This window comes from Pteropus alecto, unplaced genomic scaffold (genome assembly GCF_000325575.1).
Source record: "Pteropus alecto unplaced genomic scaffold, ASM32557v1 scaffold39, whole genome shotgun sequence".
Classification (NCBI taxonomy): Eukaryota; Metazoa; Chordata; class Mammalia; order Chiroptera; family Pteropodidae; genus Pteropus; species Pteropus alecto.
This window is the reverse complement of record NW_006443568.1, coordinates 5,786,921-5,806,837: the sequence shown is the minus strand read 5'-3', so window position 1 is coordinate 5,806,837 and position 19,917 is coordinate 5,786,921. Positions and strand designations below refer to the sequence as shown.

General features: G+C 48.5%; 1 protein-coding gene across 1 annotated transcript; it reads right to left on the bottom strand.

Moving 5' to 3' along the window:
• Nucleotides 1-1,994: 1,994 nt before the first annotated feature.
• On the bottom strand, nucleotides 1,995-18,650 carry PEF1 (penta-EF-hand domain containing 1). Its single transcript, XM_006924310.3, has 5 exons — nucleotides 18,514-18,650; nucleotides 9,684-9,987; nucleotides 5,322-5,477; nucleotides 4,653-4,796; nucleotides 1,995-2,995 (listed from the first exon to the last, which is right to left on the bottom strand). The coding sequence occupies exons 1-5, from the start codon at nucleotides 18,535-18,537 to the stop codon at nucleotides 2,766-2,768; spliced, it is 858 nt and encodes a 285-aa protein (XP_006924372.1). The 5' UTR covers nucleotides 18,538-18,650; the 3' UTR covers nucleotides 1,995-2,765.
• Between the last annotated feature and the right edge of the window lie 1,267 nt (nucleotides 18,651-19,917).

Genomic DNA, 19,917 nt, shown 5'->3' with positions numbered 1-19,917 from the left:
ATTCTGATGCTCGGGATCTCGATCCTTGGCATATCTGTCTGCTCACAGGCCCCGAGGCCTTTGGAAGGTAAGGGGGTAAGGTGGGCAAACAGTGGGGTTAACAGACGACTATTCTCTGCACCTTCTTGGAAATTAGGGCTTGCATTTATTCTCTATGAACTCACTGGATAATAAGAGAAAGCCACAGACTTGGCTAGACGTGCTCTGTCTGCCACCAAGATGATCAGCGGGCTGCCAGATGCCTTGATCCTTGTTGCCAGAGCAGAAGGTGGAACACAGTCTGAAGTACTGCTCTGCTGAGAGAGGCAGGGGACATCTGGCAGAGGTCAGCCCAGCCGTGCGCACCACTGGGTCTGCTTAGTCTGATTAATGGAGCTATGGGCTCCTTCTTGACCTCACCTGTCTAGAAGTGGGGTGAAACCATGATCCTGCCAGGGGCCCAGTCCAGAGATTTTTAGGCATCACACGGGTGGGTGGAAGGTGTAGTCTATCATCCCACTCTATAGATCACTCACCAACCCTGCTCTCATGGACAGTTCCACAGATATGCAGGTGTGGCCAGGTGGGCTGGGCTATACTGCCCATTCTGCACTCCTGCTGGCTTTAGGATCCAAAGCTGTTTGTCAAGTTTGATGCCAGGCTTGGAGGTGCAGTGTGCAGAAGGAGGTGTGAGGGTTGGCCCCCAAGCTCAGAACCAACCATGCCTGCAAGTACCAACCTAGGTCCTGGGCTCCCTGGCCTCAGGTGAGCACCAGCTGAGACTATGATTGGCACTAATCTGAAGATGGGTTTTAGTACATGCTTGGCTCAGTGGGAACAAAGAAATGACAGAAACTTTCCATAATGGCAGTAGTTCTACTCTACTGGTTGAACCCAGTGCCATGGTGAGCCCAGGGCCTCCATTTGGGGGACTTGGATGAACTGGAGATAATTCAGGGGAGGTGCCAAGGGGAGCGATGCTCAGTCAAGAGTTGCTGAAGAGCTTGGGAGGACTTGGGGGAAATGTGGTAGCAGATTCCAAGTATCTAGAAGGCTGGCATGGAGAAAGGGGTGATATATGTTCTGGGTGGCCCAGAAGAGAAAACCGTAGCCAATAGGTGGTGGTTTCCAGGTGGCAAGATTTGGAAACCACATTGGGAAGAAGGTTCTAGGAGTCAAGGAGGAAATGGGCTGCCTAGAAAGGCACTGAGTTCTTTGTCATTGGAGATCGGCAAACAGAGGCTGGACTCACAGTGGGCCATGGAGGGGATTCTAGCTCTGGACGGGAGCTGGCTTCCAGGAACTGGATTCCATCAAATTCTAGGACTCCAGTAGTACAGAGAATGAACAGGGTTGAACTGGCTGAGCCCAACATACCTGCTGGGCCTGAGGTGCCGAAAAGTCATAGCTTCTTTTCCCAACCACCCACTGCAGGGAGGGGAGCCCCTGCTTAGGGCCTGGAGTTCTTAATCTTTGCCCCTCCAAAGCAAAAGGATATCACGCCATTCCGTAGGATAGGGTCTCCCAGGCAAATCAGAATGTTTGGTGACTTGGCTTTTGACTGAAATTTCATCAGCTCGCTATAAGCATTCGGTATAGACTGGATTATCACGCTGATCTGAAGACCCAACAGGCAAGCTCAGATGTTTGTGCTTAATAAAAATGGGGGTAAAGCTATAATAATAAATGGAGTTTGTCTGTAAAATAAAACCGGGGCTTGAGATAATAAAAAGGCCATACTGTAAAAAGTTTAGGGCAGCTGCTTCCATCCCAAAATGCTAGCCCTAAAACTGTTATAAAACACAAGGTCAGCTTCTTGAGCTGACCCCAGATCCCTACCCTTCAACTTCATCCTGGTAAATGGGAGCAGCCTTATGTAGACCATGTACCCCTGAACTGCCTTTTTTTTGCATGGCATGGTATAGAGGATGTACTCAAACATTCATTGAATGAAAGAATAAATCAAAGAATAATGGAATGGATGAGCATATAAACCCATAGCTGGGAAGGTGAGGTAGAATATGTGGAACAGAGTTTTATCATTTTATTGAAGTTTATAGTTTCACTGGACTTTTGGCCCCAAATGAACAAAACATTTTAAACAAAATTTTACAAAAGCATTGGCAGTGGGAGCAGCAACTGCCCCCTGGGGACTGAAGCCAAGCAGAGAATGGTGGGCTAGTGAGGAGTCTGAGCTGCAGAGGGCAGTAGCCTGGCCCAACATGCCCAGAGAGCAGACTGTCTAGGCACCCTGGGGAGGGACGGCCCCCAGAAGTTAACATACACAGACTAGTGGGGGTGGTGGGATCCGAGCCACTGTTCCCCCAGGCAAATCTTTCTCCTCCTTGGTCAGATTCCACTTTGGAGAAACGGGAACAGCACGGGTGAGGGGACACAGGTGCGAAGGGCGACACTGCTGGTGCTGGGGCGCAGGAGGGGAAGCCGGAGGCCGGAGCCCGGCCAGCTGGACACTAACCCCTTTGCAGCGACTGGCGTCTCCTGTTACTGCTGCATGGCTGCGCCTCTTAAATGCGCAGGGCTGTAAGACATTCAACTTCCAGTCCTGTCCTAGGGCAGGCCCCTACCGGTGTGGCCTCATCCCAGGACCCCACTATTTGGTGGCTATGACACAGGACACCTAGCCTTCTTGTGGAACAGTGCAGCGTCAGGCAAGGGAGAATCTTTTTCTAGGAGGGGCAGGAAAAGAAGAGAGGCCCACATGCTTCTTCCACTATACGGAGCCAGGCAAGGTCCCCTGGTACATGCCACTCTCTACAATGGGCTGGTCACAGCAACCGAGAAGCTGTCATGGTAACGAAGTCCTCAAAGCTGAGCCGAATGTTGCCCTGCACAGCTGTGTCCTTCTCCCGGAAGGCCTCCGTCAGCACCTGCAGCTGGGTGCACACCTGGATGAAGCGGTCTAGCTGCATGGCAGGATTGGCAGAGCGCGAGCAGTAGCGGGAGACCAGGAGCTGGGTAAACTGGGGGCTCAGGTTGTAGCCCATTTGGGACAGAGCTGGAGAGGAGGGGCACACAGCAGACACAAAAACTTGTCATGAGCATTGCCATCAACCAGCTCCCTGAGCGCAGCACTTCAGGGGACTTCACGGGGATTGGCATCGAAGCAGAAACAGGACAGAAGTCCCGAGGATTTATCCAAGATGGCAGGAGTACAACAGGGGCTCTGTGTGGATGCTTCCCTTAGCTGAAAGGCCCCATCCCTGTTTTTCTAAACCTCCACTACTGTCTGTTCAGTCAGGGGCCTGTGGGGTCCCAGAATGACACCAGACTATCTGTGCTCATCTCTAACTCACCTGAATTACAGAAGGAAGCCTGAGCCCCAGGGTGGAGGTCAGAGGCTGTGCAGCATAGGGGTTACAGGGCCTGCTCTGGAGTCAAGAGAGGCCCTCGGCAAGCTGCATAACCTTGTAATCCTCTGTCTTACATCTCTAAATGGGGATAATACTTATCTGGTAGGTTCTAGTAAGGATGAAAGGAGCAGATCATGCAAAAAGCACTTGGTAAAGTGCCTGGCACATAATAAGCATTCAGCGAGTATTATTTGTTAAAAATAATAAAATCATCATCATCTTCCCAGGCAAGGCTTCTGGGCAGTTCCAAGGTCACAGCCTACATGCTGCTGCCCCTGTTCCCCACACCTGGGAGGCTTCCTTCCTTCCTTTCTGCATAATCTACCAGCTCAGGCTAGAATCTCTGCTCCCCTTTTGGTATGTGGCCGTTGGGCAAGTTTCTCATGAGTAAAAGGCCAATCATAAGGGTAGGGAATAACAAAGTTACCTATCACATGGGGAGAATAAACAATGAAACATATTAAAAGTACTTATTACAGTGCCTGGCAAATAACAAGCATTCATCAATAAATATTAGTTTTGTTGTAATATCACCCTTACCAATATCCATGACAGGACCCCACAAGAGAGTAGGTGATCAGTACAGGTCATCTTCCCCTTCTGCCAGAGTGCAGATATGGTGAGCTCACCTCCACCCACAGAACTTCCTAGTCTGACTGAAATCCACGGCCAGGGCAAGGAGCTGGGTTCTCTGAGGAGCCCTTTCTCCCACCCAGGGGGCAAAGCTCCTTGTCAGGTTATCACCCCACTAATCACTCACCCTCTAGAATCAAAATTGGAACCAGACCTGGAGCTGTGACCTCAGGTCATCTTCCCAACTGCAACTTTTAGAGTGGTCTGGGTAGATCCCAGAGTTGGGAAGGAAACTGCCTTCTAGCAGAGCTAGCAACGGAAGCCATCTTGCCGAGCCCTGTCCAAGGCTCTTTCCATTCGGCATACTAGAAACTGGAGGGGAAAGAGCCATATGAGCCACACATCCTAGTTTCAAAGTGCTCTGGGCTGCAGAGTTTGCATCCCCATGGCTCCTTGCCAGCTGGGCCTGTCTCACCTAGCACTGCCAGGAGTCCCATCACCAGAAGTCCAGCCCCGATCCTGGATGCAGGTGTTTCCTTGCTCTGGCTCTTGGCTCAGTGCCCCAGCCAGGTCACAGAAGGAGTGGGAAGTGGGCCTGTGTCGAGGGCAGTAATTTTCAGTGCAGTTGGACATTTGGTATTAGTTGAGAAAAGCCCTTGCTCTATCTTAGGGAGCAAAGAGAAAAGTCTGGCTTTGCCTGTGCGCTGAGTGCCCTGCCATGGCCCTCACCTTGCTGCAGCTCTGTGTAGCTAATGGAGCCTGAGCGGTCCCGGTCGTACTGCTGGAAAAGGTTCTTCCACTGCTGAATGAATTTCCACAAGGCTGAGAAACCGTAGACATCAATGCGGCCTGACTTGGTCTTGTCAAACATGTCTGCAGGGAGGACAGGCGGAGGGAGAGGAGGGAAGTCAGGGTTCAAGATTGAGGGCCAAGGGTCCTTGGGTACCACTGAGGCAGCCCTTCTCCCCAGGCTGGAGTAGGAGACTCCACAGAACCACAGCCTTGAGGCCCAGATGCTAAATCCGAGCTACATCTTCATCATGTGGGGCACCAGCCCCCACCCCTGGCCACCCTCTGCCCCACCCCTGCCAGAACTGGCATTTTCTCTTCTGGCAGCTGACCCCGCGCCACCCCCCCACCCCCCATCTCCTACAAGAGCATGGACTCCCACTCTGCAGAATGGGAAACTGAGTTAGTCTGTGACTCAGCAGAGCCTAGAACTTAAGAAAAGACCTAAGGGAAAGCGCTCTCAGCCTAGGGCATCTAACTTTAAACCCAATTTCCTGCCTGAAATCCTTCCTGGCCAAAAGATTTCTCCTTAGAATGGTTGCCTACCTGCCTATTGTCACATCAGGTGGTTCTGCCCAGCCTGAGCACAGGGGGAAGGCTAGTACTCACTTATCATCATGAGGCACGTCTCGTCATTGAAAGAGGACCAGTTGGAGTTGACCAGAGCCTGCTTCAGCTCCTTGATGGAGATGTAGCCACTGTGATCAGAGTCCACTGACTGGAACCAGGAGTAAGCCTCAGGATCCACATTAGGGGGGGCGCCACCTGCAGGAAGGGGTGCAAACCAGGGGAGCCAGATGCAGGTCTCAAGGCCAATCTGCAGAAATGCAGGGAAGGGCCAGTCTCAGTGCCTCCCTGACTTTTGACTCTGCCCACCTCCAAGCCTCACGAATCCACTCCCCCCAGCCCCGCCTTCCATCAAGCCAGCATCCTTACACTGATGGAGAAGACCTTTGGTGTAGACTCAAGAGTACTGTGGTTGACTTCTACTTGTGAATCTGTTGGGCTTTCCCTATAGTGTGCCAGTCACATCTCTATTTGATTTTCAGTTTCTAAGGAACAGGGTCTTGTCCGGCTGATTAACAATTCTCTGAAAAGAGATTCTCTCTTCTCTACAGACTGGGACCCAAAAATGTTTGCTGAGCACCTAACAAGCACAGCCCAGAGACAAGTACCTGAGAGTCCCAGCAGCAGGGAGCTCTCTGGGGTGGGAGCCAGGTTTGATTATCCAGGCACAGTGGAGAGCTGGCACGGCCTACCAGGAGCTGCCAGAGTGTGCGTGACCATGGAGCTGCTCCTGTCTTCCTTCCCTACCACTTCCCACGTGCATGTGCATCGCCATCGCCAAATCTCCCTAAAGACATCTCTGACACCTCCTCATACCACACATGCAGAGAGCTGCCCAGTTCTGTCAGTTCCACAAACAGGTACCTCCTCCTTCTCCCTGTTCCTCCCGCACCTGCCCTGATTCAGATACCTCTCACCCGGACTGTTGTAACAAACCAAAAAGCCTAGCCGCATTATCCTTACAGTGACTCTGTCACACTGCACCTGCTACCAAGTAATCTTTGTATAACTGAACTGTGTTCTCACTGATTTACCCCGACCTCAACTCAAACTCTTCAACGGCTCCCACTGCCTATAAAATCAAGTCCCGTATCCTTAAAACAGCATTCCGGGGCCCCTACAATGGGGTCTATTCCTGCTTATCCCTCTCACTTTGTCCTCGCTGTCCCCCTCACACCTCTGCTCCAGCCCAGATGAAGCACTGCATTTGCTCTTACACACACCTGCACACTTCCACCAGAGCCTTTACTCACTCTGTTCTGCCTCGTACCCCTTCTCCTTCATCTCTTTGCATCCATTTCCTGTCCACCCTTCAAGATCCAAATGAAATGCTATTCATTCCATAAAGCTTTCCTATTCTTCTGTCCCTGGACAGGCAGCCTTCCCCTCTTCTTTCTACTCCTTCTCTTTTATGGCATTGCTCACTCCACTGTGGACATGTTTTTTTCCTACCACCTTCCAGGTTAGACTTGGAGCCACCTGTGGGCAGGATCCCAGCCTAACTCAGCTCCAAATCCCTAGGGGCCAGCACAGAGCCAGACGCAAAAAGGGAAGGGGCTCAATTCATGCTAAAGTTTGCCTAAGTTCAAGTCTCAGCTCCCCCATTTTGCAGCTCTGGTTATTATTTAAGTTCTCTGTGCATCGGTTTTCTTATATGTAAAATGAGGACACAACAGCATCTACTTCATAAGGTTATTGTGAAGATATAATGAATACATGAAAACCCTTAAATCAGCACCTGGCACAATCTAAGCACTATATAACTGCTGATTATTAGTGCCGTTGTCATGGTTCAAATAGCTTTGTGTGTCTGTCGGGAATATCTAAGTAGCTTTGAGGAAAAAAATCATTCACTTGGAAAGAGACGCAGGGTGAGCTGGGGGATAGGAGAAGGAGTGGTAGATGAAAGTGAAGAAGCACAGAAAACTGTCTTAGGAAAAAACCAGTTACACAGTATTGCCAAACCTACTGACTTAACTGGCCACAAAAGGGCTCCTCTACACAGGCAGGATCAGAGACAGCGTGGGCAGCTGTGCAGCACAAAAACCATCGCCCAGCCCCAAAGGTGAGGCCAGAAGTTTGTCTGACTGAGGGACTATTCTGACCCCCTTGGATGAAATCCAGGCAGACCCCACCTCCCTTCCTAAAACAGTAGCTTTGTCATGGGGGAGCGAGGGCCACAGCCCCTAGAACGGCTTCTGTAACATGTGGTCCCTGCCGTTTGCATGGAAGAGCTCAGGCTCTGGAAGCAAAGAGCTCTGATCCTTATTAGGTTGTGTGACTTTATATAAATTGTCTAATTTTCTGAGTACTGATTCCCCCATTTCTAAATGGACCTACTTCCCGGGGTGGTTGTGATGATTAAAGAGCAGCAAATCAAAATTTTAGCAAAGGGCCTGGAATATGTGCAGTCCCATTCCTGCAGAGGAAGGGATATTTGAACTGGGCCTGAAAAGATGTCTAAGAGTTGTGACAGGGAGAAGAAAAAGCATGTGGCAGAGGCACAGAGTGTGTTCAGAGTACTCCGAGGGGTCTTGGGTTAATGGGAGGGAGGGGCAATGCAGGAGAGGAGACTAGAAAGGCCCTTTAGATCTTGAGTGCCTTTAGGATCTTTCCTGTGGGCAGTGGGGCACCTTTATTGGTCAAATTTGTCTTGCAGAGCAGTGGTGCTCAAACCCCAGATCCTGGATTCAGTGGGGCTAAGGTGGGGCCCCCCAGGTGACCAGTGCAGGTGATTTATGCATCGTGCCTTAAAAAGCACTGCTCCAGAGGGCCGGCCACTAGCTGCACTGGAGAGGAGGCAATGGTGGCCAGGTGAGAGGAAGCTGCAGAAGGTGAGCAGCTAAGAGCCTGAGATACATCTCTCCTCCCCTCTGCAGCCTGAGATTCTCTCTGGTCTCAGGCCTGGGAGAGATAAGCCTCACAGCCAGCTCCTTTCCCTGCAATAACATTATGTAGGCTCAGAGACAAGATTTTAAAAGGATGAGGAAATCCACCATGAAGCTGCTGAGCTGAAAGCAATCGGCCAGAAGCTCTGGGGTCTGATAAGATAAATGCCCTGGCTCACAGTTTAGAACCCTCAAGGTTTGACCATTTCCCTCAGGGCCTCCCGCCCAGGTATATATGCTGAGATGCTTCAGCTTCCCAGCAGCGCCATTCCCTAGAGACGCTTCAGGTACACGAGAGTGGTCCAGGCTGCCACTGGCTTGGTCCCCTGGGAACAGCATACTGTGAAGAGGCTGACTGAACTGAGTTTGGAAGGAAGCAAGGGACTGGACACTCGCCTTCCCTGATCCCGTCTAAGACCACTCAGAAATTTTCAGAGTCCAAAGTCCCCACCCAAGATTCTCTGCCTCCACTGAATTGCCAAAGCCCCCTCCCCATTTCTCACCCTGTCCAGTATCTTACCTTTAATATCTCATCCCAACAGTCTCCTGCCTGCCTCTGCATCTTTCAGTAGTAAGGCTCTTGCCACATCTACTGTCACATTAAATGCTAAATACTTCTTTGCTAAGAACGCCCCAGCATGAGTCCTCTCACAGAATACAGATTAAGCTCTTCCCATGTGCCCATGTCTACCTGCACCTTCTCACTTCATCCTTATTAACAATGTTGCGAGGTAGAGACATTCACCCATTTTTCAGATGTGGACACTGAGGCTTACAAAGGCGACGTAATTTGGTCAGGTCAGTAAGTAGTCTGATCTCAGAAGCCCAAGCTTGCAATGGCTATGCTACCTTGCCTTTCTACATAGAGTGGTCCGTCCCTCTTACAAAGAAATGGGGCTTCTCCCCATGTCAGACTATATTACTGTCTCTAATTATTTGCTAATCTCCATCCCCTTCCCTTATAAGAGCATTGTGTATCCTTTCCACTGCTTGGTGGATTGCAGAGCCCCTTCATTCCCATCTTATTGATGTCAGGCTTGACTAGGGGATGTGGTTTGGCCAACAAAACATAAGCAAAAGAGATATAAAGTACTTGAAAGCACAAGCTTTGAGAGGCATCATGCATTTCTGTTAGTTTTCCTGCCCTTTTTTGGCTGACACAAGAACAGCATATCTCAAATAGGAGCTGCTCTTCCAGCCTGGATCCTGGAAAGAAAAGAGCAGAACCTCAGCAGCCAAATGCATAGCTGCCGACATGTAAGCAAGAGTAAATAAGTGCGAGCAAGCAATACATTTATTTGTTTGTTGTTGCAAGCCAAAGAGACTTTGGAGTTGTTGTTACCACAGCAAAGCTAACTACTAGACTTCTCCTTCTGCTGACGTGAGCTGAAGCTAGAAGCAAGATGCTAAGAGGCCGGAGATAAGGCTGCCTGCACGTCAACAGGAAAGGCAAGGATGGGCCCTGCGCAACTCAGCACAAGGTCAGGGGTTCCTGGAGCCCAAGATCCCTACTTACCTGGAGGAGGTCTCTGTCCATAAGGCCCAGGATGCTGAGCACCGTAGGAATTTGGAGGTGGCTGACCATAGGGACCCCCTGGGGCTGTACCACCATATGGTCCTCCCGGAGCTCCAGAGGGGAGTCCCCCAGGGTTGGGGTGCCCATAGGGCCCTCCACCACCTGGTGGTCCATAAGGCCCTCCAGGAGCAGGGCCTCCTCCATAACCGCCACCAGGGGGTACCCCACTGCCATACTGCCCTCCACCAGGGTAGTAGCTACCCGGAGGCGCTCCAGGCGCTTGTCCTCCAGTTCCTGGGCAGCCCTGCAAGAAAAGCAAGATATTGGTCAGAATGACAGGGCCAGAAACTAGCCACAGCATGGCACTTGACAGTTATAAAGCACTGCCACTGCCATTCTTTCAACTGATCCTATATGCAGGGCTGGAATTATGACCCCATTACTCAGATGGGGAACCTGAGGCTTCTAGCGGGGATACAACCTACCCAATGTCACACCACCAACGACCAGCAGTCAGGGCTAGAATCCTACCCTCCTGGCTCCCCTTCCCCGCACACTAAGGGGGCTCCACAAGGGCTGGGATCATATCTGGTTTGCTACTTTATCTCCAGCCCCAGTGTAGGATGGATGCTCAGTAAATATTTATTGTATAAACAAGTAGGCAAATGAATCCAAGAGAATTCCAAATCCTCGTCCCATGGTACCTTCATCTCCATCTGCAGAATTCCCTGTGCATAAGTGATCTCCACCATGTGCCCCCGACACTCTTCAGTCACATAGTATGGATTCATCCTTAGCATGTCTTCCTTACCCTACTCTAGCTCATGATGCAAAAATATTTCCCCATCCTCACTCATGGCTCTGTGAGACAGGCAGGCAAGTACAATGGTTACAAGTCAAAAGGACCAGTCCAAGTTCGGGTTAGGCCACTTACTAATTGATCTACTGACTTACTCTCTCGAAATCTCAATACCCTGTGCTCTAAAATGGGAATAATAGTTCCTGCCTACCGCCCAGGTTGGTATGTGAATGAAATGAGACCAGTCACATAAAGAGCTTTGACATAGACCCCGGCACAGAGTAAGCACTCAATGCACATTAACTATTAATAACAGCACCCTTCTATAGAGCAGAAAACTCAAGTCCAGAAAAATCACACACAGACTGTATGAAGAGACTGGGACCAGAATTCAGGTCTCCTGACTGCTAAGCCCAGGCCATCTGTATATTAGAGCACATAGGGGAGCATTCTCTCTCCTATCCATGTCCCCACACCTCCAGCCAGGGATCCCTGAGGCTCAGAGTCTTCAGCTCCATCTCCTTAAACGGCCAGCAAAAGGCCCAGCAGAGCACAGCTCCATCACATCTGTGGACAGGTTGAGCTCAAAGGTACACAGAGCAAACAGCTGGCCCCAGTTCTGAGGATTGTGAGGACGGTGTCACCTAGACATCTTCTAGATCAACCTGCAAGGTACCCCAGTGGCCTAGTCACTGAGAGCCTGGAGCCTAGACTTTCTCTTTTTATTGTGTTTGATAGCTTCTGGGGGTGTTACCCTCAAGGCTAAGGCCAAATCCACACTTCACCTGATAGGGGGTCTGCTTGCTTAAAGAAGGAAGGCTTCTTGAGGGAGGACAGGAAGCAGGCCCTTCCACCTTCCCTACTCAGCATCATGGGAGCCCTTCTGCCTTGGAAGCTAGTAGCAAGACTCCTTCACAGACAGTGAAGTCAAAGGCAAATAAATCTCTGCTCTCCCCAGCTGAGTTCATGACTGTAGGTCAGTGGCTTAATCTCTCTAGCCTATTTCCTCACAAGTAAACTATAATAATTCCTTCCTCATGGAATTGTTCTGCAGATGATAAGAAATAAATTCAGCAGAATTTTGTTGGTTTCATTTTTAGCTAAAGAATCTTTTGATAAAATAAAAATTTTAAAACTGATCAAAGAAAGTTGCTCTGGCTGAAGTAAGGTGGGGATTCCAGAGTCCCCACCATGCAGGCCCCTCCCTTGCTAGATTGTAAGAGAGCTCTAAAGAAACCTCAATGACTCAAAAGACAGTTTGAAAACCATTAATATAAAAACAAAAGTTCTTACAACAGTGCCTGGCATAAAGAAGATTATCAATAAATCACAGTTGCTACTCTTATTATTATACTATTATTATCAGCAAAGCCCTGAGCCAGGTAAACTCAGGGCAGGGCAGGGGCGGGGGACATAAAGGAGAGTGAAACATTCTGAAGGAGCTCACAGTTAATAGGAGAGGAATGGAAACACTCTCTATAACATCTAAAAAAACAGCATAAGGAAATAGGCATTTAAAATGGACGCATAAGCCATGTGCCATAGCATCACAAAGGAGAAAGCATGAAATCAGGGAGGGTTTCCATGAGAAAGCAGCATTTGAGCTGAGACTTAGAGTGAAAAAGATTCCCAGGGAAGTTGGAGAGGTGTGATAGAAGAGGTGGCTAGGAGGTCAGTTACCTAACTTAAACCCTTCAACTTACAGATAGAGAAACTAAGGCAGGAGAGGGGAAGGGACTTGCTTGGGTCATACTGAAGAGCTGGAGACAAGTGGAGCAAGTTCACTCCCACCCGCACCTAAGCCCAATGACTCCCATGGCCTCCTGCTGCAGCCTTCTCACCTTAAGCAATAGGGCACAAGATTCCAGGTTAAAATAGAAAAGCGGGTGGGGACTCTGCAGAGTCTGGGCATACCCAAAGACCAGGCTGCACACCAAGCCAGGAAGTAGCTGCTCTATAATAACTCCTGTGAACAAAGCCATAAACTAGATCTGGCTTAGGACACCTAAGGCAGTGGTTCCCAACCTTTCTGGCACCAGGGACCGGTGCTCCTATGAGAATCTAATGCCTGATGATCTGAGGTGGAGCCAAGGTGGTGATGCTAGCGCTGGGAGCGGCTGCAAATACAGATGAAGCTTCGCTCCCTCTCTCGCTGCTCACCTCCTGCAGTGCAGCCCTGTTCCTAACAGGCTACCAACAGGTACCAGTCCATGGCCTAGGGGTTGGGGACCCCTGACCTAAAGCACAGCGGCCCCCCAATGAAATACCCCCAGGCCAACAAAGCACATGCGGCCAGGCAAGTCTTCCCTCCATATTATATTCTTGGGGGCCTCGTGCAGCCTGGGAGCAACTAAACTCTTTCCTTTCTGCCCTGCATTAAAGCTCTCATGTGAATAGTTTACAAAGCACTTTCACATACACACAAACGCTACTGACAGAATCCAGCCAACAATCCTGTAACAGAAAAAAAGGAAGCCATTAGTAGGCCTATTTTAAGATGAGGAAATTGAGGTGCACAACTATTAAAAGATTTCATTCAGCAAGATTTACAGAGTGACAATACTGTGCTAGGCTCTGTGCTAGGCCTGGGGGCACAACATTAAATAGGGCCTGTCCCTGGGGAGCCCACAGATAATTATGATACAGTCTGATCAGTGCCAGCAAAAAAATCTACTTAAATGCTATCAAGGAGGCATAAGCAGAGGAATTTGTTCTGTTTGTTAAATGATAAATGAACATAAAATGAACAAATGTATGAAATGGGTCAAGGAAGGCTTCCTGGAGGAGGCAGGAGTAACACAGGAGCTGGCACTGAAGGATGCATAGGCCTTTTCCAAAATGAAGGCAGAGGATGACATTCCAGGACAGAAGGGAGAAGAGAGACAAAGGCACAGGCCTATGAGCGAACAAGGAGTGGTCAAGGAATGGGCTAAAAAGCAGGGGGCAGGGGCAAGAATGCAGTGTGAACTCAAAGGCAGGCTCTTACACACTCCTTGTCCAAACACCTTTCCTGCTGCTTTTCAGTTAGCTGGTGAGTTACTGGTGTCTTAGAGTAGTTTCTGTCCATCTATGGTCTCCTCCACACAACAGTAAGCACCCCAGGGACAGACACTGGGCCTCATTCATCACCGTACCCCAGGGTCCAGCACAGTGCCTGACACCTGCAAACCTCCATAAATATTTGAAGAAATGAATACCACTCTAAAGAATTTGGGCTTTATGCTGGAGGAAACAGAGCGCCATAGAAGGGTTTCCAGTAGGGGAGGAACGTGATCAGAGCCTTGTTTAGAGAATTAACCAGCGGCAGTGTGGAGGATGAGCTAGTAGGGGAGGCAGGAGGCCAGGCGCTGGGCAGGCAGGACTTGAATCAGAGAGCAGATTCTGAGATAGAGAGAACAGGATGGATTCTGAAGCTATTTCAGAGATAGACTAGACATGACTTGGCAACTAATTAGATTAGGGAGGAGATGGAGCAGGGAGTGAGAAAAGGCCAAGTGTTTAGAATGACTCAGGTTTCTAGCTTGCACAAGATGAAGGAAGTGGAGCTACCAACTGAGGCAGAATCCCGGCTAGAAAAATGGTTCCCAGGGTCACCGAGTTGTTAGTAAAGATTCTGAATCAAAAATGAAAATCAGAGTCGCTGACTCCAGGTTCTTTAATGCTACTCCATGCTGCCAACCCTTTTGAGAGGTTTTCCAGGAGCATTTCACACTAATAAACATAAGATAGTGAAAGGGAAAAAAAATACAGGAAGAGTTCAGTAACCATGGTTCCCAAAGCTTCACAGAAATATCTGAGTGGGGGAGGAGCAATTAACATTTTATCGAGACTCTGCTAGATACTGCCATTTCAACTGGCTCTCACTGATGCTCGGTCCTGTGAGGTAAGTGATATTATCCCTAGTTTACGGATGAGCAAATTAAGGTGCACGAAGTTTAATACTGTGCCTATGATGACACAACTGGAACAGGTGAGGTGGGATTTAAATCGGGGTCTGCATGACTACACTCCACTACCCTCTTCTGTGTATTCAATAAATGACTGGGCTTCGACCATGTGACAGTGCCAAGGATTGTCCTAAATGTATCTGTCAAATATAATGGATTTCTACAGTGGAAGAGGTTTAAGGAAGAGGGCTGGATTAGGAGTTCTTTTAGAGGCATCACGCCCAGAAATCAGGGAGACTCAGAAGAATCTTATTCTTTTTTCACCCCAGACCCAAACTGAGAGCTGCAGTATTGGAGGAGATCCCAAAGACTCTACAGTCTAACCTCTCAGTCAGTGTTGGAATCTCTGGAATCTGTCTATATACCTGCAAGTGGTGGGGAGCTCATCCCATCCCACGTAAGCCACTCAGAAAGTCCTATATTTTCTTTTGGCTCTGAGGGCTCATTCTTCTACCTCCAAAACTCTTGTGAGGTTAAAGGTTGGTCCATGCTGAGTCCTGACGGGGAAGAGAGCAGGCAACATTGCCAAGATAAGCCTGTGCTCTGGAGCTACCCCTCAAGTGCCCACTGGAGGAGGCTAGAGCCCATTCTAAGGGGTTAAACAATCACAAGACATAGGAGTGGTTTGGACTATCACCAACAGAGCCTCCCAAAATAGTTAAAGGCCAGAAACCTGCAGCCATTAGACAGCGAGCCAATAATGGTCCCAAGATTTCAATTACCACATCTGTGCTGACGCTCCAAATGTGCCGTCTTTCCCTCCAGCCTCATCTCTCCTGTGCTGCAGACCCAAGTATCCAACAACCTCCTGGACATTCCTTCCAATTCTATTCTTCCCTGTGTTCCCATCTCAGCAAATGGGAAACCCTAGTGCCCTCCTGGGCATCTCCTCTTTCCTCCCGTCCGACGCCTCAATTAGGCACCAAGTTTTCTCAACTCTACCTCCCAAATGATTCTCAAACCATTTTCACCAGGTCACTGTCTCTCTAACCTAGATTAGTTCAATAGCTTTGAAACTGGTTTCCCTGCCTCCAGTCTCTCTTGCTTCAACTCATTTTCAGTGCCCCGCGGCAATAGCTCCAAAGCACAAATGGGAGAAAACTCTTCAGCGGCTCCCTCACTATCACTACTCTTAGGACAAAGTCTACACTCCTCAAAAAGACATCTGATACTTGCTTACCTGTCTGGTCTCATTTCTTACCCCTTTCCCTCTCTTCATAGCAACTGGACTAATCTAAAATTCTCCCCAAATACTGGTCTCTCTCACTGCTTCCCGGTCTTTGTGCATACTATTCACTCTACTGGAATACCATTCCTTTCTTCATTCAGCTACCTCCTAGTGGAGATTCAATTTTGGGCTTAAATGTCACCTCCTTTAAGAAAACTTCCTGCCCTCAAGACTGAGTTAGGTATCCCTGCTGTTTCTGTCCTAGTACCTTACACTTCCACTTAATACTTACAGACTTACTCTACAATTTATATATCTGTATGACTCTTCCACTTGGGAGTATTTACTTTATGCCAAAACACCGTATCAAATACTTTACATGGATTATATCATTTAATCTTCAAAGTAACTTTTGAGGTGGGCACTCTTATGACCCCATTTTAAAGAAGGGGTAACTGAGCCTCAGATTTTTCCCAGAAATTTCCGCAAGGAAATGGCAGAGCAGGGATTTGAAGCCAGATCTCTTTGGCCTCAGAGACCAAGCTCTTCAGCACTGAAACCCATCAAGCTGGCTCCCTCACAGGACCAAAGGGTATCTGAGTTTTACTATTCCAACACCCAGTCAATGCTTGAGGACCCTGGTGCAGTGGAAAATTACAGTTTTGACTCCTAACAGTAGGCTGGAATCCTCTAGGGCTATGCACTAGGTGGAGAGGAGGTGGCACTAAGTCTTTGGATGTTTTAAAACAACCCAGTCCCTTTCTTGTACCAGAAAGGAGCTGGACAGGAGAACAAGGGCATGATGGGGGAATAAAGCAGTTTTTCTTCTATTCCAGACATGTTTCTCTCTGTGCTCCTTTTCAATATTTCACTGAGCATAAGCCCAAGCAGCATGGCATGATAACAGCGATCACAGCAGGAAGAGTTATGCCATCATGCACTGGCACGAACTGTGTATTAGCAATGTGCCAAGCTCTCCATAGGCTTTATCATATTTCATCCTCATTTCAGCCCTAAGAAGTATTAGTCTTCTCTTTTTATAAGTAGGAGACTGAGACTCAGATCCCTTAGATGATTTGTCCAAGGGCATATAACTATTAAGTAGAATTAGGATTCCAGCTCCATTCTGTCTAAACTGGAAGTTCAAGCTCTTGATTTCTATGTCACTGCTTCTCGGATGCATACAAATTACCTCTAAAAGCTTATTAAAACGTAGATGCCTCGGCCTTTCCTAGGTGCAGAACAAGTCTAAGGTAGAACCCCCAAATCTGCTTTTTTTAACAAGCTCCTAGGTGATTCTGATACAGACCATCCACTGAGAAACAATAGCAATGATTTCCCAAACAGTGTTCCTTAGGAATACTAGTGTCACCAAAAGATGACCAAACATTAAAAAAAAAAAAAAAGAGTGTATGTGTATGAGAGGGTTCCATGGCTAAGTAAGTTTGAAAAATACTGCATATCTATCCCTCTCTGGAATATTTATAATGGATTAACAAATTAAGAATTCTGAGCTGCCCTGTGGTGAACAAACTTATTCAGCAGTATTTAACAGAGTAATCCCCAAATTAAACCACAGAGCCCTCCTCTATTAGCAATTCCTATTAACGTCTCACAAGACGCAGCAAATGGAACGAAGCTTGGGAAACACTGCTTGGTTATACCTCCTCCTAACTCCAGCTGTGTGGGCCTCTCTCTTTTCTCCCTCTACTAAGTATACAATAAAAGGAGTTCTAAGTCTAGTTCTGGCCTTATCTCCTCACTTGCTATGTATGACCTCGGACAAGCCACCTAACCTCTCTGGGCTACTTCCTTAGCTATGAATTGGGGGTAATACTCCCTGCTACCATGCCTACAGGGCCTTCATGATTGAGACAATGGAGGTCCAAATACTTTGTACAAAAACTCCTGCATGGGTTTTATCCCCTAAATTAGTGTGATCTTGGGTAACTCAAGAGTGCTCTCTGGGCTCAGTTTCCTCCTTTTAAAATGAAGGGACTATTTTGAGGGTCCCTCCCAGCACTCTTCTAGGAGTCTAGTAAAAATCAAAATACTAAAAGGTAGCACCTGTTATACTTTTAGTAGTACCAAATGGTTTACAATCACTTCATTACTCTTCATAACAGCGCTATTAGGTAAACCCTATTACATGGCCCTCCTTTACGGAGGAGGAAACTTCAGCTCAGAAAAGCAAAATCTCTTGCTCGGGGGGTTCAAAACTATTTAAGTGATGGAGCCAAGGTGTGAACTTTCCTCTGACTCCAAACTGTACTTAACCATTCTACCATTCTGTCATCCAACAAAGCATTCTGACCGCAGCATCACTTTGCTGTGTTCTTGGCTGGATCAAAATGGGCTGGTAAGTAGGTAAGAGGTATTGGCTCACAGCTTCCGGGTCTGCTGCCTAACTGCCTGGTGACTTCGCTGTGTCTTCTATGGGTTTCACTTTTCCTATGTGTGAAATGGAGGTGTTGGGCTAAGTAGTCAAACAAGCTCACTTGTGGATCCTGCTAAAACTACAGATTGTCCTGATTATTCGGACGCAGTACATCAGGGGTGTATTTTTATCTCAAATGATACCCACGGATCACTGTTTTAAAAGTTCTGTTGTCGTTGATGACCCCGCCCCAGGGCCCCCTCGGGAGCCTTGGGAAGGCGGGGGGCCCAGGCCGAGCCCAGCTTGTGTGTGAGGTCCAAGGTCCCCAAATCCTCAGGTGCGCGACGTCAAAGGGGGCGCGACATCACCTCTCAGATGTGTAGACCTGAGTGACGTGAGATTGGAGCGACCGATATCCCTTTCCCCTTCTCTCCCGCGCGAGACCTCAGTGTGGGAAAGGCACAGAGGAAGCTCGGAGAAAGCAAAGCCTAAACTTGGAAAGGCACCTGCCTGGATTCGCCCGCCCCTCACAAACTCACCTGCCCGTACGGATAGCTGGCCATGGCGATTTTGACGTAACATGTCGACGAGGGCGGGGCTTCTCGGTGTCAGGCCCGCCCCCGCCTTGCTGGTGGGGAAGGCCCGCTTTTGATTGGATAGCCGCGACTGTCAATCCTGTGCACTTGGGTCGACGGAAGTGACGTTGTAGGGTGGTGGTCTGGTGCCTTTTGGAGAGGCCTGAAGAGCTAAGGGTCGGGTGGCGGTTTCCTAAAATCTTGTGCGCCTTACTGGCATGGCTGTTCCTTTCTTTCCTGGTGTAGAGAAAGCCCCAAAGCTCGTCAGGCCCAGGTATTTAGTGAGAAGCTTGGGTGGGGTGTTGCAGCGGTAGCCATGTTTTAACCTGGCAAATGGGACGCATGATAATGGCGTAGTTGCTGGTCTCACTCCAAGTTTCCGCCCGAGGAGTGCCCAGGCAGTTACTGTGACTGTGGGGAGTAAACCGAGGCCTCCTGGAAAGGATAAAGGCAACGGCTGAAGTACTTCGCTCAAATGTGAAGTTACCACATGCCAGTTAGTAGCTTTGAAGTGGGATTTGTCGTCTTTGGAGAGGAAAATCCCAAACTGTCAGACTGGAAGAGGAAAATTAGATCATCTAGGGCCTCTTCTTTCATAAATGGGGAACCCGAAGTCCAGAGAGGCAGTGACTTGCCCTAGTTTACAGTGGGTTAGGGACAGAGTGTGGCCCAGAACGGGTCATAGATGCCAGTTCTCAGCAGAGAAATCTTGACTGGGCAAATCCAGGTTACTAAGTGTACTTACTTGCCACTTGGTTCAAGCTCTACACTCGTTTGTGTGCTTATTTGATTAGTTCGTTAAATTCTTCCATGTAGGCACAGATTGTTTCTGGTTTTGCTTGTTCTATCCCCAGTACCTAGTGCAGTGTCTGACAGTGTATTTAAAAAAAAAAAAAAAAGTGAATAGCGTTATGAGGTTAGATAGGTCTCCATTCTGGCCCACCTGTCTAACCATGTAGCCAGTTTCAAAAATCACAGTGCTGATCATGCTACTCGCCCACTGGACAGCCTACAATGGCTCTTCTTCATCTGCACCTACAATATAAGCTCCAGCCCCTTCATTCTGACACTCTGGGCCATTCACAATTTAGGCCACCCTCCCTTTTCCGTTTTATGTCTCCTGTGTTCAGTTCCACCATTCAGGTTTGGAGTGAGGATTTTACCACTTTCAAACTGTATGATCCTGGGCAAGTTATTTAACCTCTCTGAGTCTCAGTTTCCTCAGTTGTCAGAAACAAATATGTAGAGATTTGAAAAATGAGCTTATTGTGCCTGTTTATGCCCAGACTTACGCTGAAACCACTCCTTTCACCAGACCAGCAGCCTTTCCATCACCATGGTCTGCCTAACCCTCTCACATCCCCCCAG

What these genes read in the sequence shown, in the direction of transcription:
- PEF1 (XM_006924310.3), bottom strand. Translation starts at nt 18,537, where the DNA reads ATGGCCAGCTATCCGTACGGGCAG. An exon ending in GACGTGCCTCATGATGATAA is followed by an intron (nt 4,797 to 5,321) that starts GTGAGTACTAGC and finishes TCCTCCCTGCAG; the next exon opens with ACATGTTTGACAAGACCAAG. An exon ending in CTACACAGAGCTGCAGCAAG is followed by an intron (nt 2,996 to 4,652) that starts GTGAGGGCCATG and finishes CCTCCTCTCCAG; the next exon opens with CTCTGTCCCAAATGGGCTAC.